Source organism: Pleurodeles waltl, chromosome 4_2 (assembly GCF_031143425.1).
Source record: "Pleurodeles waltl isolate 20211129_DDA chromosome 4_2, aPleWal1.hap1.20221129, whole genome shotgun sequence".
Classification (NCBI taxonomy): Eukaryota; Metazoa; Chordata; class Amphibia; order Caudata; family Salamandridae; genus Pleurodeles; species Pleurodeles waltl.
The window spans coordinates 995,379,412-995,396,029 of NC_090443.1; the positions used below are offsets into that span (position 1 = coordinate 995,379,412).

The 16,618-nt window shown below is 46.9% G+C and overlaps 1 protein-coding gene across 3 annotated transcripts in view; it reads left to right on the forward strand.

The window, feature by feature from the left end:
- The window catches only part of AKR1A1 (aldo-keto reductase family 1 member A1), a 206,332-nt gene that overhangs the window by 37,195 nt on the left and 152,519 nt on the right, over positions 1-16,618 (forward strand). For 2 of the 3 annotated variants that reach the window (XM_069232846.1, XM_069232845.1), the window contains one exon: positions 441-530. In XM_069232846.1, coding sequence (XP_069088947.1) covers positions 450-530 — 81 coding nt within the window. In that variant the 5' untranslated portion in view covers positions 441-449. Of the gene's footprint in view, positions 1-440; positions 531-3,473; positions 3,530-16,618 lie in introns of all 3 variants that reach the window. The other variant, XM_069232844.1, reaches the window with a different exon arrangement.

A 16,618-nucleotide genomic window follows, 5' to 3' on the forward strand; every position in this document is an offset into this window, starting at 1 on the left:
TATCCTTGGTTCACTGGCGGTTAACTCGATGTACATCGAAAAAACTGCCGACTTCTGTACTTTTGGTGCCGAGGATCACTCATGGTAACTAATTACCAAGGACTGAGAAGACTTGCTGACAGACGGCTTACTGGAGAGCAGGAGGGGGTGGGAGGGGTTGTGGGGAGAGGGCAGGTTAGTGAAAAGCAGGCAGAGGATAGAAGGTGAATAGAATGTGTTATTGAAGAGCAGGCAGGGGGTGGGAGGCGAACAGGAAGTGTTGGTTACTGCAGAGCAGGCAGAGTGGGAGGTGATCAGGAAGTGATACTGGAGAGCAGGCAGGGGGGTATGGAAGGATGGAGAGGCTGATATCAGGGGTGACTGTCCTTCCCGTTTCCTGCTCTGAAAAAAAAGTTGCTGCTGGCGCTGCACTGATTAACACTGCTTGTCTTCGACTTTAGGTGGACAACATGGCGCAATGTGCAACCCTTCACACTGGGCAGAAGATGCCACTGATCGGACTGGGTACCTGGAAGAGCTCTCCCGGACAGGTGAGTGCCTCAAGCAAGGCTCTTGGGCAGGCGAGACACACACAGACACCCCCCTCACATAGGGACCCTGAGAAAGTGTGTGTGCACATAGGGGCCCTGGGCAGGAGAGAATCCCACACAGGGACCCTGGGCAGGAGAGTGTCTCACATAGAGATCCTGGGCAGGAGAGTGTCTTACATAGGGGCCCTGGGCAGGAAAGTGTCCCACATAGGGACACCGGGCAGGAAAGTGTCTCACATAGGGGCCCTGGGCAGGAGAGAATCCCACACAGGGACCCTGGGAAGGAGAGTGTCTCACATAGAGATCCTGGGCAGGACAGTGTCTTACATAGGGACCCCGGGCAGGAAAGTGTCTCACATAGGGGCCCTGGGCAGGAGAGTGTCTCACATAGGGACCCTGGGTAGTTGAGTGTGCACATAGGGACCCTGGGCAGGTGAATGTCTCACATAGGGATCCTAGGCAGGAGAGTGTCCCACATAGGGGCCCTGGGAAGGAGAGTGTCTTACATAGAGACCCTGGACAGGTGAGTGTGCACATACGGACCCTGGGCAGGTGAATGTCTCACATAGGGATCCTAGGCAGGAGAGTGTCCCACATAGGGGCCCTGGGAAGGAGAGTGTCTTACATAGAGACCCTGGACAGGTGAGTGTGCACATAGGGACCCTGGGCAGGAGAGTGTCTCACATAGGGACCCTGGGCAGGAGAGCCTCTTACATAGAGACCTTGGGCAGGTGAGTGTAGACATAGGGACCCTGGGCAGGAGAGTGTCTCACATAGGGACCTTGGGTAGTTGAGTATGCACATAGGGACCCTGGGCAGGTGAATGTCTCACAGAGGGACCCTGGGCAGGAGAGTGTCCCACATAGGGGCCCTGGGTGGGTGAATGTCTCACAGAGCGACCCTGGGCAGGAGAGTGTCCCACACGTGGGCCCTGGGTAGGAGAGAATCTCACATAGGGACCTTGGGCAGGAGAGTGTACACATAGGGACCCTGGGCAGGTGAATGTCTCACATAGGGGCCCTGGGCAGGTGAATGTCTCACATAGGGGCCCTGGGCAGGTGAATGTCTCACACAGGGACCCTGGGCAGGTGAATGTCTCACATAGGGGCCCTGGGCAGGAGAGTGTCTCACATAGGGACCCTGGGTAGTTGACTGTTCACATAGGGACCCTGGGCAGGTGAATGTCTCACATAGGGACCCTGGGCTGGTGAATGTCGCCCACAGTGCCCTAGGATGGTACGTTGCAAACACGGGCTCTCAGACCGGTGAGTGGCACTCACAGGGGCCCTGGGCAGTTGATTATCACACGTAGTGCCCCCGGGCAGTTGAGTGGTACTCGCAGGGCGCTGCATTAGGTGAGTTACCAGTGAGAGGGGCTGCGGACGGGTGATCACCCTAGAGACTAGAACCAGTGAACTGTCAAGGAGCTGGTACCTGTACTTTGCACAGTTGTGTTTATGTAAGAAGAGAGACCACCGAGGACCCCGCTCCATCCAGTCTGTCCAGTCGATGCAGCCTCTCAGTCAACTAGTCCTTTCATGAATGACACCAAGAGCACCTAGTCTGGATTCATGGCAGTTACTTGCTGGGATGTCTGAAACAGAACTCACAATTTTACAATTGAAACTACAAGTCCCAAAATGCAATGCACTTTTTATAGCCTACCAGAACTAGTAGGTTAAAGATGCGTGTCTCAATGTATACAAGAGGCAAATAGTATGGGCTAGATGCCGGGACGAATCTTCAAGGGGAGAGTGCTATACCCTCCCTGCCCCCGCTAAATAAATTAATTTTCTGTTAAATGGTTGAGGACAGATGCTTCAGTCGGGTGTAGTAAGATGTCTGCCGGGTTTCATCAGGAATTTGTACATACATTCAGACAGAAAAACGCACGCACACTCTCTCCTCAGTTTTTAAAGTCGTCGAAAATATTGGTAATTTTACCAAGTATTGTGCTTTTCCACATTCCTCTTGCTTTCCTCTGCCCCTTGGGCCCCTCCCATGCACCTGCTCGTCATATAATGTATTTAAACGTTATATGCCAGCCTGCTTGTTAGGAAATCTGTCACACACACACACTGTCTCTCACAGCTGAGCCGCTGGCTAGAAGATGAGCACGAGATGCTGTAGGAGGGGGGAGTGCAGTCAGTGGAGTGGGTTAGCGCAGTTGGAGTTGTCAGCAGGTTTCTGGAGTCCTGGGGCTAGGGGAAGTGGGCGTCGCTCTGCGACTTCAGCAGCCGGGTGGTTTCTCTTGCAACAAGGTGCTGCTCGCGACGCGTGCCTTCATTTATTTCCGGTCCTGGAGAAGGATTGGGCCTGGGCCTGGGCCTACTGGCAGCTTCTTTATGTACAGTAGAAGTACCGGAGCAAGGGGCCGTGGCATCCCGTCTGTTCTTCCTTCTATTTCCAGTTTGGGGCTGCTGCGCGTGAGGCTTGTCCCGGCGCATAGCTTGCAGCAGGTCTTGAGCGTACTGACGTGCAGCCAGGGTAGGGTGACCGGATTTTTACTCCTTCGCTGCCAAGGCCTTTTCCCCTCGGGTGCCAGGCCTTTTTTGGGGGCTATTTGGGGCAGTTCGCGCTTAGGTCCTCATACATTTTTGTCCATGTTAGCTAACCACGCCAAATTTGCGTCCTTTTTTCCAACATCCAAGGGATTCTAGAGGTACCCAGACTTTGTGGGTTCCCCTGAAGGAGAGCAAGAAATTAGCCAAAATACAGTGAAAATGTTTTTTTTTTTTTTTTTAAATGGGGAAAAAAGGGTTGCAGAAGAAGGCTTGTGTTTTTTCCCTGAAAAAGAAATCAACAAAGGGTTTGCGTTGCTAAAATCATAAGCATCTCTGCTTTCAGGAACAGGCAGACTTGAATCAGAAAACCCCATTTTCCAACACAATCTTGGCATTTTACTGGGACATACCCCATTTTTACTATTTTTTGTGCTTTCAGCTTACTTCCAGTCAGTGACAGAAATGGGTGTGAAACCAATGCTGGATCCCGGACAGGTAAACATTTCTGAAAAATAGACAAAATTCTAAATTCAGCAAGGGATAATTTGTGTAGATCCTAGAAGGTTTTCGTACAGAAAAATAACAGCTGAAATAAAAAAATATTGAAATTGAGGTAAAAAAAAAAAACTGCAATTTTTCACAGAGTTTTACTCTTTGACTTTTTCCTGCAATGTCAGATTTTTTAAAGCAATATACCGTTATGTCTGCTGGACTCTTCTGGTTGCTGGGATATATAGGGCTTGTAGGTTCATCAAGAACCCTAGGTACCCAGAGCCAATAAATGAGCTGCACCTTGCAATGGGTTTTCATTCTATACCAGGTATACAGCAATTCATTTGCTGAACTATAAAGAGTGAAAAATAGGTATCAAGAAAACCTCTGTATTTCCAAAATGGGCACAAGATAAGGTGTTGAGAAACAGTGTGAATTTGCACATCTCAGAATTCCGGGGTGTCCATACTAGCATGTGAATTACAGGGCATTTCTCAAATAGACATCTGTTTTTTACACACTGTCTTACATTTGGAAGGAAAAAATTTAGAGAAAGACAAGGGGCAATAACACTTCTATTGCTATTCTGTGTTTCCCCAAGTCTCCTGATAAAAATGGTACCTCACTTGCGTGGGAAGGCCTAATGTTTGTGACAGGAAACACAACATGGGCACATCACATTTTTACATTGAAATCTGATGTGTTTTTTGCAAAGTGCCTAGTGTAGATTTTGACCTCTAGCTCAGCCGGCACCTAGGGAAACCTACCAAATCTGTGCATTTTTAAAAACTAGACACCTAGGGGAATCCAAGATGGGGTGACTTGTGGGGCTCTTACCAGGTTCTGTTACCCAGAATCCTTTGCAAACCTCAACATTTGGCCAAAAAAACAGTTTTTCCTCCAATTTCGGTGACACAAAGTTCTGGAATCTGAGAGGAGCCACAAATTTCTTTCCACCCAGCGTTCCCTTAAGTCTGCAGATAAAAATGGTACCTCACTTGTGTCGGTAGGCCTAGCGCCTGCGACAGGAAATGCCCCAAAACACAACATGGACACATCACATTCTCCCAAAGAAAACAGACCTGTTTTTTGCAAAGTCCCTAGCTGTGGATTTTGGCTTCTACCTCACCTAGGGAAACCTACCAAACCTGCGCATTTTTGAAAACTTGACACCTAGGAAAATCCAAGATGGGGTGACTTGTGGGGCTCCCACGAGGTTCTGTTACCCAGAATCCTTTGCAAACCTCAACATTTGGCCCAAAAAACACTTTTTCCTCACATTTCGGTGTCAGAAAGTTCTGGAATCTGAGAGTAGCTTCAAAGTTCCTTCCACCCAGCGTTCCCCCAAGTCTCTTGATAAAAATGGTACCTCACTTGTGTGGGTAGGCCTAGCGCCCGCAACAGGAAATGCCCCAAAACACAACGTGGACACATCACATTCTCCCAAAGAAAACAGACCTGTTTTTTGCGAAGTGCCTAGCTGTGGATTTTGACCCCTAGCTCAGTCAGCACCCAGGGAAACCTACCAAACCTGCGCATTTTTGAAAACTAGACACTTAGGGGAATCCAAGATGGGGTGACTTTATGGGGCTCTCACTGGGTTCTGTTGCCCAGAATCCTTTACAAACCTCAAAATTTGGCCCAAAAACCACCTTTTCCTCACATTTCGGTGACAGAAAGTTCTGGAATCTGAGAGGAGCCACAAATTTCCTTCCACCCAGCGTTCCCCCAAGCCTCCTGTTAAAATTGGTACCTCACTTGTGTGGGTAGGCCTAGTGCCCGCGAAAGGAAATGCCCCAAAACACTATCTGGACACATCAAAATTATGAAATACAAACCTACCTGTTTTTGCAGCTGTGGGGGACACCTGTCTTTTTGGTCCTGGGCTCAGCAGCCTTCTAGGGAAACCTACCAAACCCAGACATTTTTTAAAACTAGACACCCGAGGGAGTCCAGGGGGGTATGACTTGCATAGATCCCCCAATGTTTTCTTACCCAGAATCCTCAGCAAACCTCAAATTTAGCTAAATAAAAAATCATTTTTTTTCCCACATTTCTGTGTGGGATCACTACACCGGTACAAATTTCCTATCACTCAACGTTCCCCTTAGTCTCCCGGTAAAAATGATACCTCACCTGTGTAGGTGGGCCAAGTGCCTGTGACAGGGAAGAGCCTAAAACATGTCAAAGTTGAGGGGGAACCAAAGCGGGTCCAAAAGGGCAGTTTGAAAAAACAATTTTAGGCTGACAAGTGCAGCAGAATTTTTATCGGTATAGATAAGACCAGGCACATACTGATTGGTGGCCACCACCTCACTATTTTATATATTTTTTTTATTCCTTGGCATCTAGTATGCTTTCTGCCCCCCGCGGGAGTGGATCTGGGGTAATTTCCCCATCTGCCCACCAGTGGGCAGAACAGCTTTGGCCCCATTTATTTGGGGTGGGGGTATGGCTATATCCCCACCCTTTTATTTTGGAAAAAAAATCTTCCCTGGTCTCTGGTGGGCTTTCTGCCCCCCTTGGGGGCAGATGAGCCTTCCAAAAATAGGCCAATCTGCCTCCGGGGGGCAGATATGTCAACAGTAATGTGCCCCCCATGGGGAGTGACCCTTGCCCAAGGGACAGCCCCCCCGAACAAAACACACACATACACACACACCAATCCCTGGTGCCTAGGTGGTTTCTGCCCCCCTGGGGGCAGATCCACCTAATAGAAATAGGCCGAAATGACCTAAAATAAATTTGCCCCCCAGGGGAGCGACCCTGGTCTAAGGGGTCACTCCCCTTACGTGAAATTGTCAGAAGAAAAAATCCCTGGTGCTAAGTGGTTTCTGCCCCTCTTGAGAGCAGGTTGGCCTAATAAAAATAGGCCGATCTGCCTCCAAGGGGGGCAGAAATGGGCTAAAATAAATTTTCCCCCCACGGGAACGACCCTTGCCTAAGGAGTCACTCCCCTTGCTTGAAGTTGACACAAACAAATAAAAAAACCCTGGTGTCTAGATTGGGCTAACAAAAATTGGCTGATCTGCCCCCAAGGGGGGCAGAAATGGCCTAAAGACAATTTACCCCCCAGGGGAGCGACCCACATATAAAAAATAAAAATAAAAAAATAAAAACAATCCCTGGTGTCTAGGGTTTTCTGCCCCCCCCCCCGGGGGCAGATCAGCCTAATTACAATAGGCCGATCTGCCCCCAAGAGGGGCAGAAATGGCCTACAACAAATTTGCCCCCGAGGGGAGCGACTATCCTAAGGGGTTGCTCCCCTCACGTGAAACTGACAAAAAACAAAAAAAATCCCTTGTGTCTAGCGGTTTCTGCCCCCCTTGGGGGGAGATTGGCCTAGTAGAAATAGGCAGATCTGCCACCAAGGAGGGCAGAAATGGCCTAAATACAATTTGCCCCCCAGGGAAGCGACCCTTGCCTAAAGGGTCGCTCCCCATATATATATAAAAAAATAAATAAACATACAAAAATATATATCCTTGGAGTCTAGGGGTTTCTGCCACCCATGCGGGCAGATCGGCCTAATTATAATAGGCCGATCTGCCCGGGGGTGGGGGGCAGAAAAGGCCTAAAAATATTTTGCCCCCCTGGGGAGCGGCCATTGCCCAAGGGGCCGCTTCCCTTATGTATAAACATAAATAAAAAACTCCCTGGTGTCTAGTGGTTTCTGCCCCCTTGGGGTCAAATTGGCCTAATAAAAATAGGCTGATCTGCCCCCCGGGGGGGGGCAGAAATGACAGAAAAATAAATTGCCCCCTTGTGGAGCGGCTCTTGCCAATTGGCTGCTCCCTTTATGCAATAATAAACAAAAATAAAAAATTGTGTCTAGTGGCATTTCTGCTGCCCGATCACGACAGCAGAAATGCACAGAAAGACATGAAGGGAGAGGAAAGGCCTTTCCTCTCCTTTCATGCCTTTCTCACCCCCTCCACGTGATCGGAGGGGAAATGCTTTTGCATTTCTCCTCCGATCACGCTGATGTCATCAGACCCCACGGGGGTAAGGGGAGGTGGGGGTGAAAGGGGAAGCGATTCCCCTTCCATCCCTGCCTAGGGAAGGGGGGTGCCAGGCCCCGTTACGTTCAGGGCACCTGAAGGGTTAAAAAGTAAAAACCGGGACAGGTTAGACATAAAAGTAGGCCTACAGCCTTTAGTCTCAATTACACACACACACACACACACACAAGAGAGCAGCAGAAATACTTAAGGCTCTAGAGGTCCATGTGAAAAGAGAGCATACCTTTCACTTCTGATGCGCAGGCTGACCTGACCTTTGTCCCATAAACCAGGACGTTTATCTCAAATTAACAAAAGTGTTCGTAGGTTGACCTGACCTTTGTCCCAAAAACCAGGACATTTATGTAAAATGAACAAAAGCGTTGGGACACCAGGACAGTCTTCTGAAAACCGGGACTGCCCGTTGAAATCCGGGACGTCCGGTCACTGTAAGCGAGGGGGCAGCGGGACCCAAGAGAGTACTCAGACCTCTGATGGCAGAGACGTTTTTCTGGTATGGGTACTCGCAAAGATTTTCCCGGGGGCCAACATTTTGGTCTGTGGTGTTAACAAGAGCTGCATTGAAGGGGTCGTTCAGGGGTGTGTTGAAAGTAAGGTGGGTTTAGGGGAAGTGAAGCATATACATTTAGTGGCTGAATTGCACAATGTGAAACCAGAAAACCTGGGATTATTCCCGGCTTCCCCACTTTACCAAATTGTGTGACCTTAGACAATTGTTTTTTTTCCCACTTTCCCTCCATTATCACATATAAGGTGGCTTGAAATATAGAACTCCAGGATGCGCACAGTACAAAACTTTCTTCTGTGTTTGATTTAATAAACTATAATGTTGCTAATGTAGAATAGGAACTTAGGTCACCCAAAGGGTCACATAATAACTGACTTGCTTCTTAATTCATTTTTAGGGTCGAGCGCGCAAAGCGTTTTGTCCCTGGTGTAATCTCTCTTTGGGCTTTTAACCACACCCATGTTACGCCACTCATTTTGGTTGGTTTGTGGGCTTGCTTTTAAAATTTGCTTGATTTCATTAGTGAAAGGCATGCATACGTCATGCCTTTTCCAGTGTTTGGCCCTCCTCGAGCTCGCCAGCCAACTACTGAAAACATACGAGGCTCCATGTTTTCGTTATGGCTTCTGGACTACTTTTTCTCTTTATTTCGTAGGCAGTACAATGTCAATGGGCACTAGTCAAGCGCTTTGCTTTGCATGACATCGACCCTGTTACATGGATATTCGCACTTTTGCCGGTTACATGGATAATTGCACTTTTTCCAGTTACATGGAGAATTGCACTTTTGCTGTTTATATGCATAATTACGCTTTTGCCGATACGTTTCACAACGAGGGAACTTCTGTTTCCTTTTGTGTGTCTGCTTTGCACTCATGGCGGCCATCGGATCGCTTATTTGAAACTGTTTTACTTTTTTTTGTTTTGTTTATGTGGCAAGAAAAGTCCAGTTAGTTATGTGAAAGTGTTTTACTTTTCATTTTTAGTTTATGTGGCAAGGAAAGTCCGGTTAGGCGTTTACAACGCTAATAGCTTTAACTCGAGCAAATGCGAGACCCACTGCATTGCAAATGCTTGTTGGCATTGTTGCCAGGGTGGAGGAAGAATGAATCTCTCTTTGTTCATGTTTAAAAAATCATCACTTTAAATAAAAATTTACAGTGATATGATATAATCTGACTTACTAAGGTGAAATGGTTCTTTGTGTTAATGAAATGAAATAAAAGTTTTGACTTCTGAAGAAACATTATCATATTTTTACACTTTTGCTGCAAAATGTCCTTAAAAATGAAAGTGTTCCTAATGTTAACTGGTTCAGGACAACCTAGTTACATCACTTTTTGTTCACTTTCAATTAACGTGTACATAAAGGCTAGCCTGTTTAGTTAACATTCTTTTAATGTGAATGCTGAGTCAAGTACAATGCAGCCCATTGCTGCTGTTGAGCAGGGACTGCACGTAAAGGTCACGAGGGCCGCCTGCGGCTCCCGGGCCGTACTTTGAGTGACACTGTTAAAAGGCATGGGCAAAGTGGGCTCTGGCCCAGGGCCCCAGCCTTTAAATGGGCCCCCTCATAGAGCAGAGTATTGTCCTGATGAGCCTGTATAATTCGTAAACAGATTGTTTTAAAAAACGTTTTCCTTTAATTTATTTTAAATGTGTATGATGTGTGAGAGTCTATTATCGACATTTTGCAGAGAAATGTGTGTTTATGTTTTTAATGCAACATCCGTAAAAAAAAGTTCTTTTAAATCAAAACAGGACCTCATATATGAGAAATGGGAGGGTGTCATAGAGATAATTTGCAGCAATACCAGTGAGCTGCTGCTGTGTTACAATATTGAAAACACACATATCCCTGAATATTAAATATAAAGCCGTTAGAAGTGTGTCAGTGACCCAACCAAAGAGGGTATGTAAGAACTGAAATTGGATCATAGATTCAATGCTGTTCCGAACAGGGACCCTCAAAATATGTTTAATCCATGTCCCCCAAAATCCTTACTATGCCCCTGTCTGAGCGATTCTGTCATTTTGTGAGCATCTTTCATAAGGCGGACGGCTGCGTTTAGTACTCTTGGGTGTACTCAAGTAGCCAGTAGGGCATGGTCGCAAAGAGTGGCTTTCAAATGTTATAGGACCACCCCACTGCTATGACTTAAGAGACGAAACTCTGGTGGGAGCTGAATAAAATGATGCTGTCTGTGCCCTTGAAGGAGGCTCCATCTACTCAGTGCAAGCCCCACCCTCTCCAGAGGGCTAAAGACAGTGCTCAATTTGTGCTTGTTGTTTCCGGTGCGGAGCACCAGAACTTATTTTTGAAGCCTGGCGCTTATTTTTCAGCCTCAAGCATTTACTATGAGCAAAGGACACATATGAGAAAGACAGAGGAAGAGAAAAACGAAAATGCGTCACAATGGGAGAAAGCAGAAAGCTGCAAGAGTGAGCTGAAGGGGCAGGGAGGGGCTGTAAATTGATTGAAGATGCCCAAGATGGCTTCAGGATTACGCTGCCTCAGTATTCTGTGTTCGCACATTTAATTGCAGCAGCCGCGTGTTAAAGAGGGGGGCTTTGAGCACCAGCACGTTTTTATGTACAAATTAAGCACTGGTTAAAGGGTGTGGTGATCTCACCACAGAACATTATTTCACTAACAGTTCTAAATAGTGCATATTTTTCAAATGTGTAGACAAAATACTTTCTGGGCTGTGCCACTGCAGGGCCCTTTGCCCCTAAAGATGGCTCAGTTCTTTGGAACCCAATGGGGAAATTCCAGCATGCCTGAATGGCGAGCCCGAATCTGGAGAAGAGAGAGACAGTTTACTTATTACCACTTCCTCATTTCAAATGGGCCTAGACTTCAGTCCAGAGGTAGCAATGTCAGCTACAGTAACTCAAAAGTAGTGAGACTTGGAGCCACTTGGCGGCTGTTTACAAATAAATGCATCTGTTTGTCTACCTGGAAAACCCAAAGAGTGTGTGACGGAACACATCTCTTATTCAGAAAACCACACACTTTCAGGAAATCGAATACAGATCTAAATAAAACAAAGACAGAGAACAACATCGCATAAAAAGAGTGCTGAAAAAAACCTGTTTAAACAATGAGAATATAACCACAGTGTGCAGTGTTCAACCACGAACCCAGTTGTGGTCATTGATCAAGACCTTTAGATCACAGTGACTGCTATAGGTGTGCCCCTGGAATATCGAGGCTGGAATCTCGATGGCCCCATATGTAGTGGATACAATATAGAAGGACAAAATATCGAAAGCTAAGTACAGCTTTTCTATACATAGCCCAACATTTATCTGTATATATTTAATGAAAAAAACAGAGCTTAAAGACAAGGTACAGTTAAGAATTATTTATTTATTATTTCTACACAAACCCAAATTAAACTATACAATTATTAGAAATTATAAAGTTATAATTACAATTTAAATTTATATTTTGCGGACCACCAGTTATTACTTAAATATATTATTTACGACCACCTTCAATTTACTATAAATCACGTACCTTCGTACAGACTTGCGTTAATCTGCACACCATATGGTACATCCCTGACAAAATTAATTTACATCCATACGCCACACCACGCACCTCCACTCTTGCCACTCTACCATATAATGTGTTCTTAGGAATTATGTTGTTTGAGCAGAGGCGTAGCTTGGTCAGTAATTATTTTGGTGGTTGGGGGCGGTGAGCTCCAAATTTCCCAACAGTTGCGCTGGGATATATTGCTAAAAGACATATATGAAAAGAAAGACATGAGGGGGAATTAGGAAGCAGTGGAAAAAGAGAGTAAGGCAGATTGTTTGGAGTCACTTAAAGCACAATATTTTTCAAACTAATCAACATTTTTAAGGCCTTCAAAACAGAGAGAGACAGAGAGGTAGACAGACAGAGAGTGTGTGCATGTTTTTGTCGGTGTGGTCATATAAAAATCCCAAGTGAAGTCTGACAGACACTTCTTCTTACCGGACTGAAAACCCTTGTACCCAACTATTTACTAGAGAATACATATTTCAGGGGGTGTAACACCCCAATCACCCCCACTGAAGCTATACCCCTTGAATATATATATATATATATATATATATATATATATATATATATATACACATGCATAGCGAGAGAAAGAGAAAGACGGATGATACATAGTTGATAACAGCATAATGTGTTTTACCTTGCTTAAATAAATTATTGAAATACAAAAAGAGAAGGTGGAAGATGCCACAATGCTCGCACATCAACATAGGTTTTAGAGCAGTGTCCATAAACAGCAGTCTTTAAGCACAACACAATCAAAATTGGAAATGCAGGTGGGTGCCAAACTGGCCGGGCACCTACCACCCCAGGTGTCCCGAACCCACTAACTGAAGAACAGTCAGTGGTTACATGCATTATGTGAACAAAAGGCCAGGGCACACCATTTGCTTTGGTGTGCCCTGGCCTTTTGTTCACATAAATAAATTATTGATAAAACACATGGGCAACGGTGAGGATCAGTAGATTTATGCAATCTTGTGGCTGCAGCATTTTCTGCATAAATATAGAGTTACTGCATTTGCCACATCATTTTCTGGCTTCACCAAAACCGAATGCCTTCAGGGCAGGGAGCGCCAAGCCAACATCGAAAATTGCCCTGTTCATTTGTCATTTGTCATGGTCACACCCCGCTTTGTCAATGTGCTATTTATCATCTTGTGTGGACTCTGAGCATACTGAGGTAGTAAAAATAGGCAGGGCATTTCTTAAATGGTTTTATTTGCTAATAAAGTTTTTATCTACTTTAAGTTGGTTGGAGTTTATCATGGTGCACCTGATCATAAAAATTCACTTAGGGTCTATTTTCAAACCACCTAGATGCAATCAGATGTATTACAATCCGTAGTGCCCGGGATGTTATGTACCCATCTCACTTTCATACGAAGCACAAATAAAAACTTCCATGCCAGTGGTGGCAGTATCTGAAAATCTTGCCCAACTCACTTAGCCCATCCTTTTGTAGAGAGAGTCTGATGATAGCCTTTGAGATATTGACATAGACAGCATCTCTGAGATCAGGGGCGGTCACTGAAGGGCTGATTCCCAGTTAGTGTGTATTATCGCCTGATGAATTATTATATCACAAGTGCCTTTTCCCTATGTGGATTTCCATACTAATTATGAACGTCAGAGGTAGGAATGGAAGTCGATTGAGTAATGCTTCCATTTTCTTACGATAATGGCATTACTCCTAGTCCTACTCCCTCGCCTTCCTTTTAACCAACGAGGCCTCCCGCCTCCCCCCTAGACCCTCCCTTCCCCTTTCAAAAACCCCCCCCACCCTTATCCCCTCCTGTACAAAAACCAAGCCCAAGCTGCAACTCGGACAGTCCGTACCGGGAGGGTGGGAGGGAACGGAAAAGGAAGGCGAGGGAGTAGGACTAGGAGTAATGCCATTATCGTAAGAAAATGGAAGCATTACCTCCCGTCCCTCCCTCGCCTTCCTTTTAACCAATGAGACATAGCAAGAAAAACACACAGGAGACGGACATCGAGTTGCAAGACCTTTATTTAATATCCTGCACCAAGAACATCCCCAAACATTATCTCATAGAGGATAAGACCCGGTGACCTAACACCGACTCCAAACTACCCAAGTCCGACAGCCTATAATGACGCACAAACGTCGAAGGAGAAGCCCAAGTGGCGGCCCTGCAAATCTCCACCACCGAAGTCCCCTGAAGCTCTGCCACCGTCGCCGCCATGCCTCTGGTAGATCTCCCCTGAATCCCTAGAGGAGGAACCACCTCTTTCAAGGAATAGGCCAACAGAATTAAAGATCGAACCCACCGACTCAAGGAAGCCGTGGAAGGTTTCTCACCTTTGCGCGCCGGACCAAAATTAACAAACAGTGAATCCCCTTTACGAAAAGGAGCCACCACCCGCAGATACTCCAACAAAACCCTACGTACATCCAACAAATGCAAACGGACCTCCTCCCTTGATGAGGGATTCGGACAAAATGAAGGAAGGATGACCTCCTGCCTGGAATGGAACGAAGAATTGACTTTTGGAATAATGAAGGCACTGGAACCAGAACCACCCTATCGGGAAAAATCTTACAAAAAGGAAAGGAACATGCCAATGCCCCCAATTCCCCCAACCGACGAGCCGAAGTAATGGCGACCAAAAAGAACGTCTTCAAAGATAGATGTCGCAAATCACAGTCCCCCAATGGTTCAAAAGGGGCCTCCGTCAACACATCCAAAACCAAGGACAGATCCCATGAAGGAAAAGAACGTACCGGGCGAGGAAATAAATTAATAAGCCCCTGAAAAAATCTAGGCATCAATCGCCCTTCATCCTGAAGATTACGCCACGGTCCTCTAAATGCCTGAATAGCCGCCCACTGTACCCGAAGAGATGCCACTGACAACCCTAAATGAGCACCGTCCTGCAGGAACTGCATCACCTCAAAGAGAGAAGCGCAGGTAGGATCCAACTCACGACTTAAGCACCAAGACGAAAACACCTTCCACTGTCTACAATAAGAAAGCAAAGTTGAACGTCTCCTTGAAGCCAGCAAGGTAGAACTCAAAGCCACCGGCACCCCTAGACCTGTCAACCCCCTCCGTTCAACTTCCAAGCCGTCAAGTGTAACCTCCTCAATGACCCCAACGGGAGGCAGGGAAACTCCAGGGGAGAAGGACAAAGAGGCAGAGGCCACATCCTCCCCTCCGCCATCAGCCTCAACAATGGGAACCAATTCGCCCTCGGCCAAAGTGGCGCAATCAGGATAACCCTGGACCTCAGACCCCTCACTCGTAACAGAAACGCCCTGAGTAGTTGAAACGGAGGGAACGCATATAAAAGGCCCTGCGGCCAAGGACATGACATCCCGTCCACCTCCCATGCTTGGGGACACCGAAACCGGGAGCAGAAGCGCTCCACTTTCGCATTCCCTACTGACACAAACACATCCAGCACTGGAAGACCCCAAAGCCGAACCAGATGCTGAAACAGAGACTTCCGGAGAGAGAAAAGTTGAGAGGAAGGAATCACTCTGCTCAGTAGATCCGCCCGAACATTTACCACCCCCCGAATGTACGTAGCCCTGAGAGAGGGAACCCACTCCTGAGCCCACACAAAAATCTCCCTGACTAGATTGAACAGAGCCCTCGATCTGGTCCCCCCTTGCCGATTGACATAAGCCTTGGCCACTAAGTTGTCTGTGCGAACCAGAACCGCCAATCCCCTCAGGGAATCCTGGAAATGGACCAGAGCCAGGAATATTGCCCGCAATTCGCGCCAATTTGATGACCGACTCGCCTCCCGAGGGGACCAAAACCCCTGAATCTGAGCTGACCCCATCCATGACCCCCAACCGGAGAGGCTGGCATCCGTCGTCACCACCACGGGTCTCAGAGGCGATAAAGACACCCCTACCCTCAGGTGGTCTGCATCCAACCACCATTGCAACTCTCTGTGAATCAGTCCGGACCCTGGAACCCTGTCCTTCAGAGAACCGGACCCTGGAGCCCACCTTCTCAAGAACCATGTCATCAAGCACAGGAGATGGAAACGTGCCCAAGGAACCAGAAATATCACTGACGCCAAATGACCCTGCAGACGCAACCATAGAAGAGCTCGGGGAGCAGACAGCAACAATACCTTCTTTACCAAAGCCTGGAGTACATCCAACCTTTTTTTTGGACACAGTCACCAACCCTAGAAGAGTCTGAAACCGAGCCCCTAGAAAAACCAGATCCTGGGACGGTACTAAGTCTGATTTCTCCCAATTGATCAAAAACCCGTGGTTTTGCAGGACCCCCAGAACTTGGGCCACCTGCCTCTGCAAAAGGTCTGTGAATGGGCATGAATCAAAATGTCGTCTAGATAAGGATGCAGAAACACCCCTTCTGAATGAAGCAAAGCCACTAGAGGAGCCAGCACTTTCGTGAAAATCCGAGGAGAAGATTTTAGACCGAAAGGCAGAACGCAAAACTGAAAATGTTCCTGACCCACAGCAAACCTCAGGAACTTTTGAGAGGATCTTGCCACAGGCACGTGTAGGTAAGCATCCTGCAGATCCAGTGACACCAGAAAGTCCCCTTGTCTGACCAATGGAAAAATAGTCTGAATGGACAGCATGCGGAAATGCACTGTCCTGATCCAGGTATTCACCTCCTTTAGATTGAGCACAGGCCGAAATCCCCCTGAAACTTTCTGTACAAGAAACAAGACCGAATAAGTGCCCTGACCCCGTTCGTCTAGTGGAACGCGGGAAATGGCCCCTTTGACCAGTAAGTCTCGCACTCCGTTCAACAATGCTCTTCTCCGTGACCCCCCTGAAGGCAGAGGTGTGGGACGTACCCCTGAATCTGGAGGAACCACAACAAAATCTATGACATAACCATTGGTCACAATGTCTATTACCCAATGATCGTTTACACTGTCCTCCCAAGCTGAAAGAAAGTGACTCAGTTTTCCCCAACCGGCCCTCTGCCAGGCCCACAGTGATTGTCAGGACCCCTTCTTGAAACCACCCCGGGTCGCAGGAGCAGACT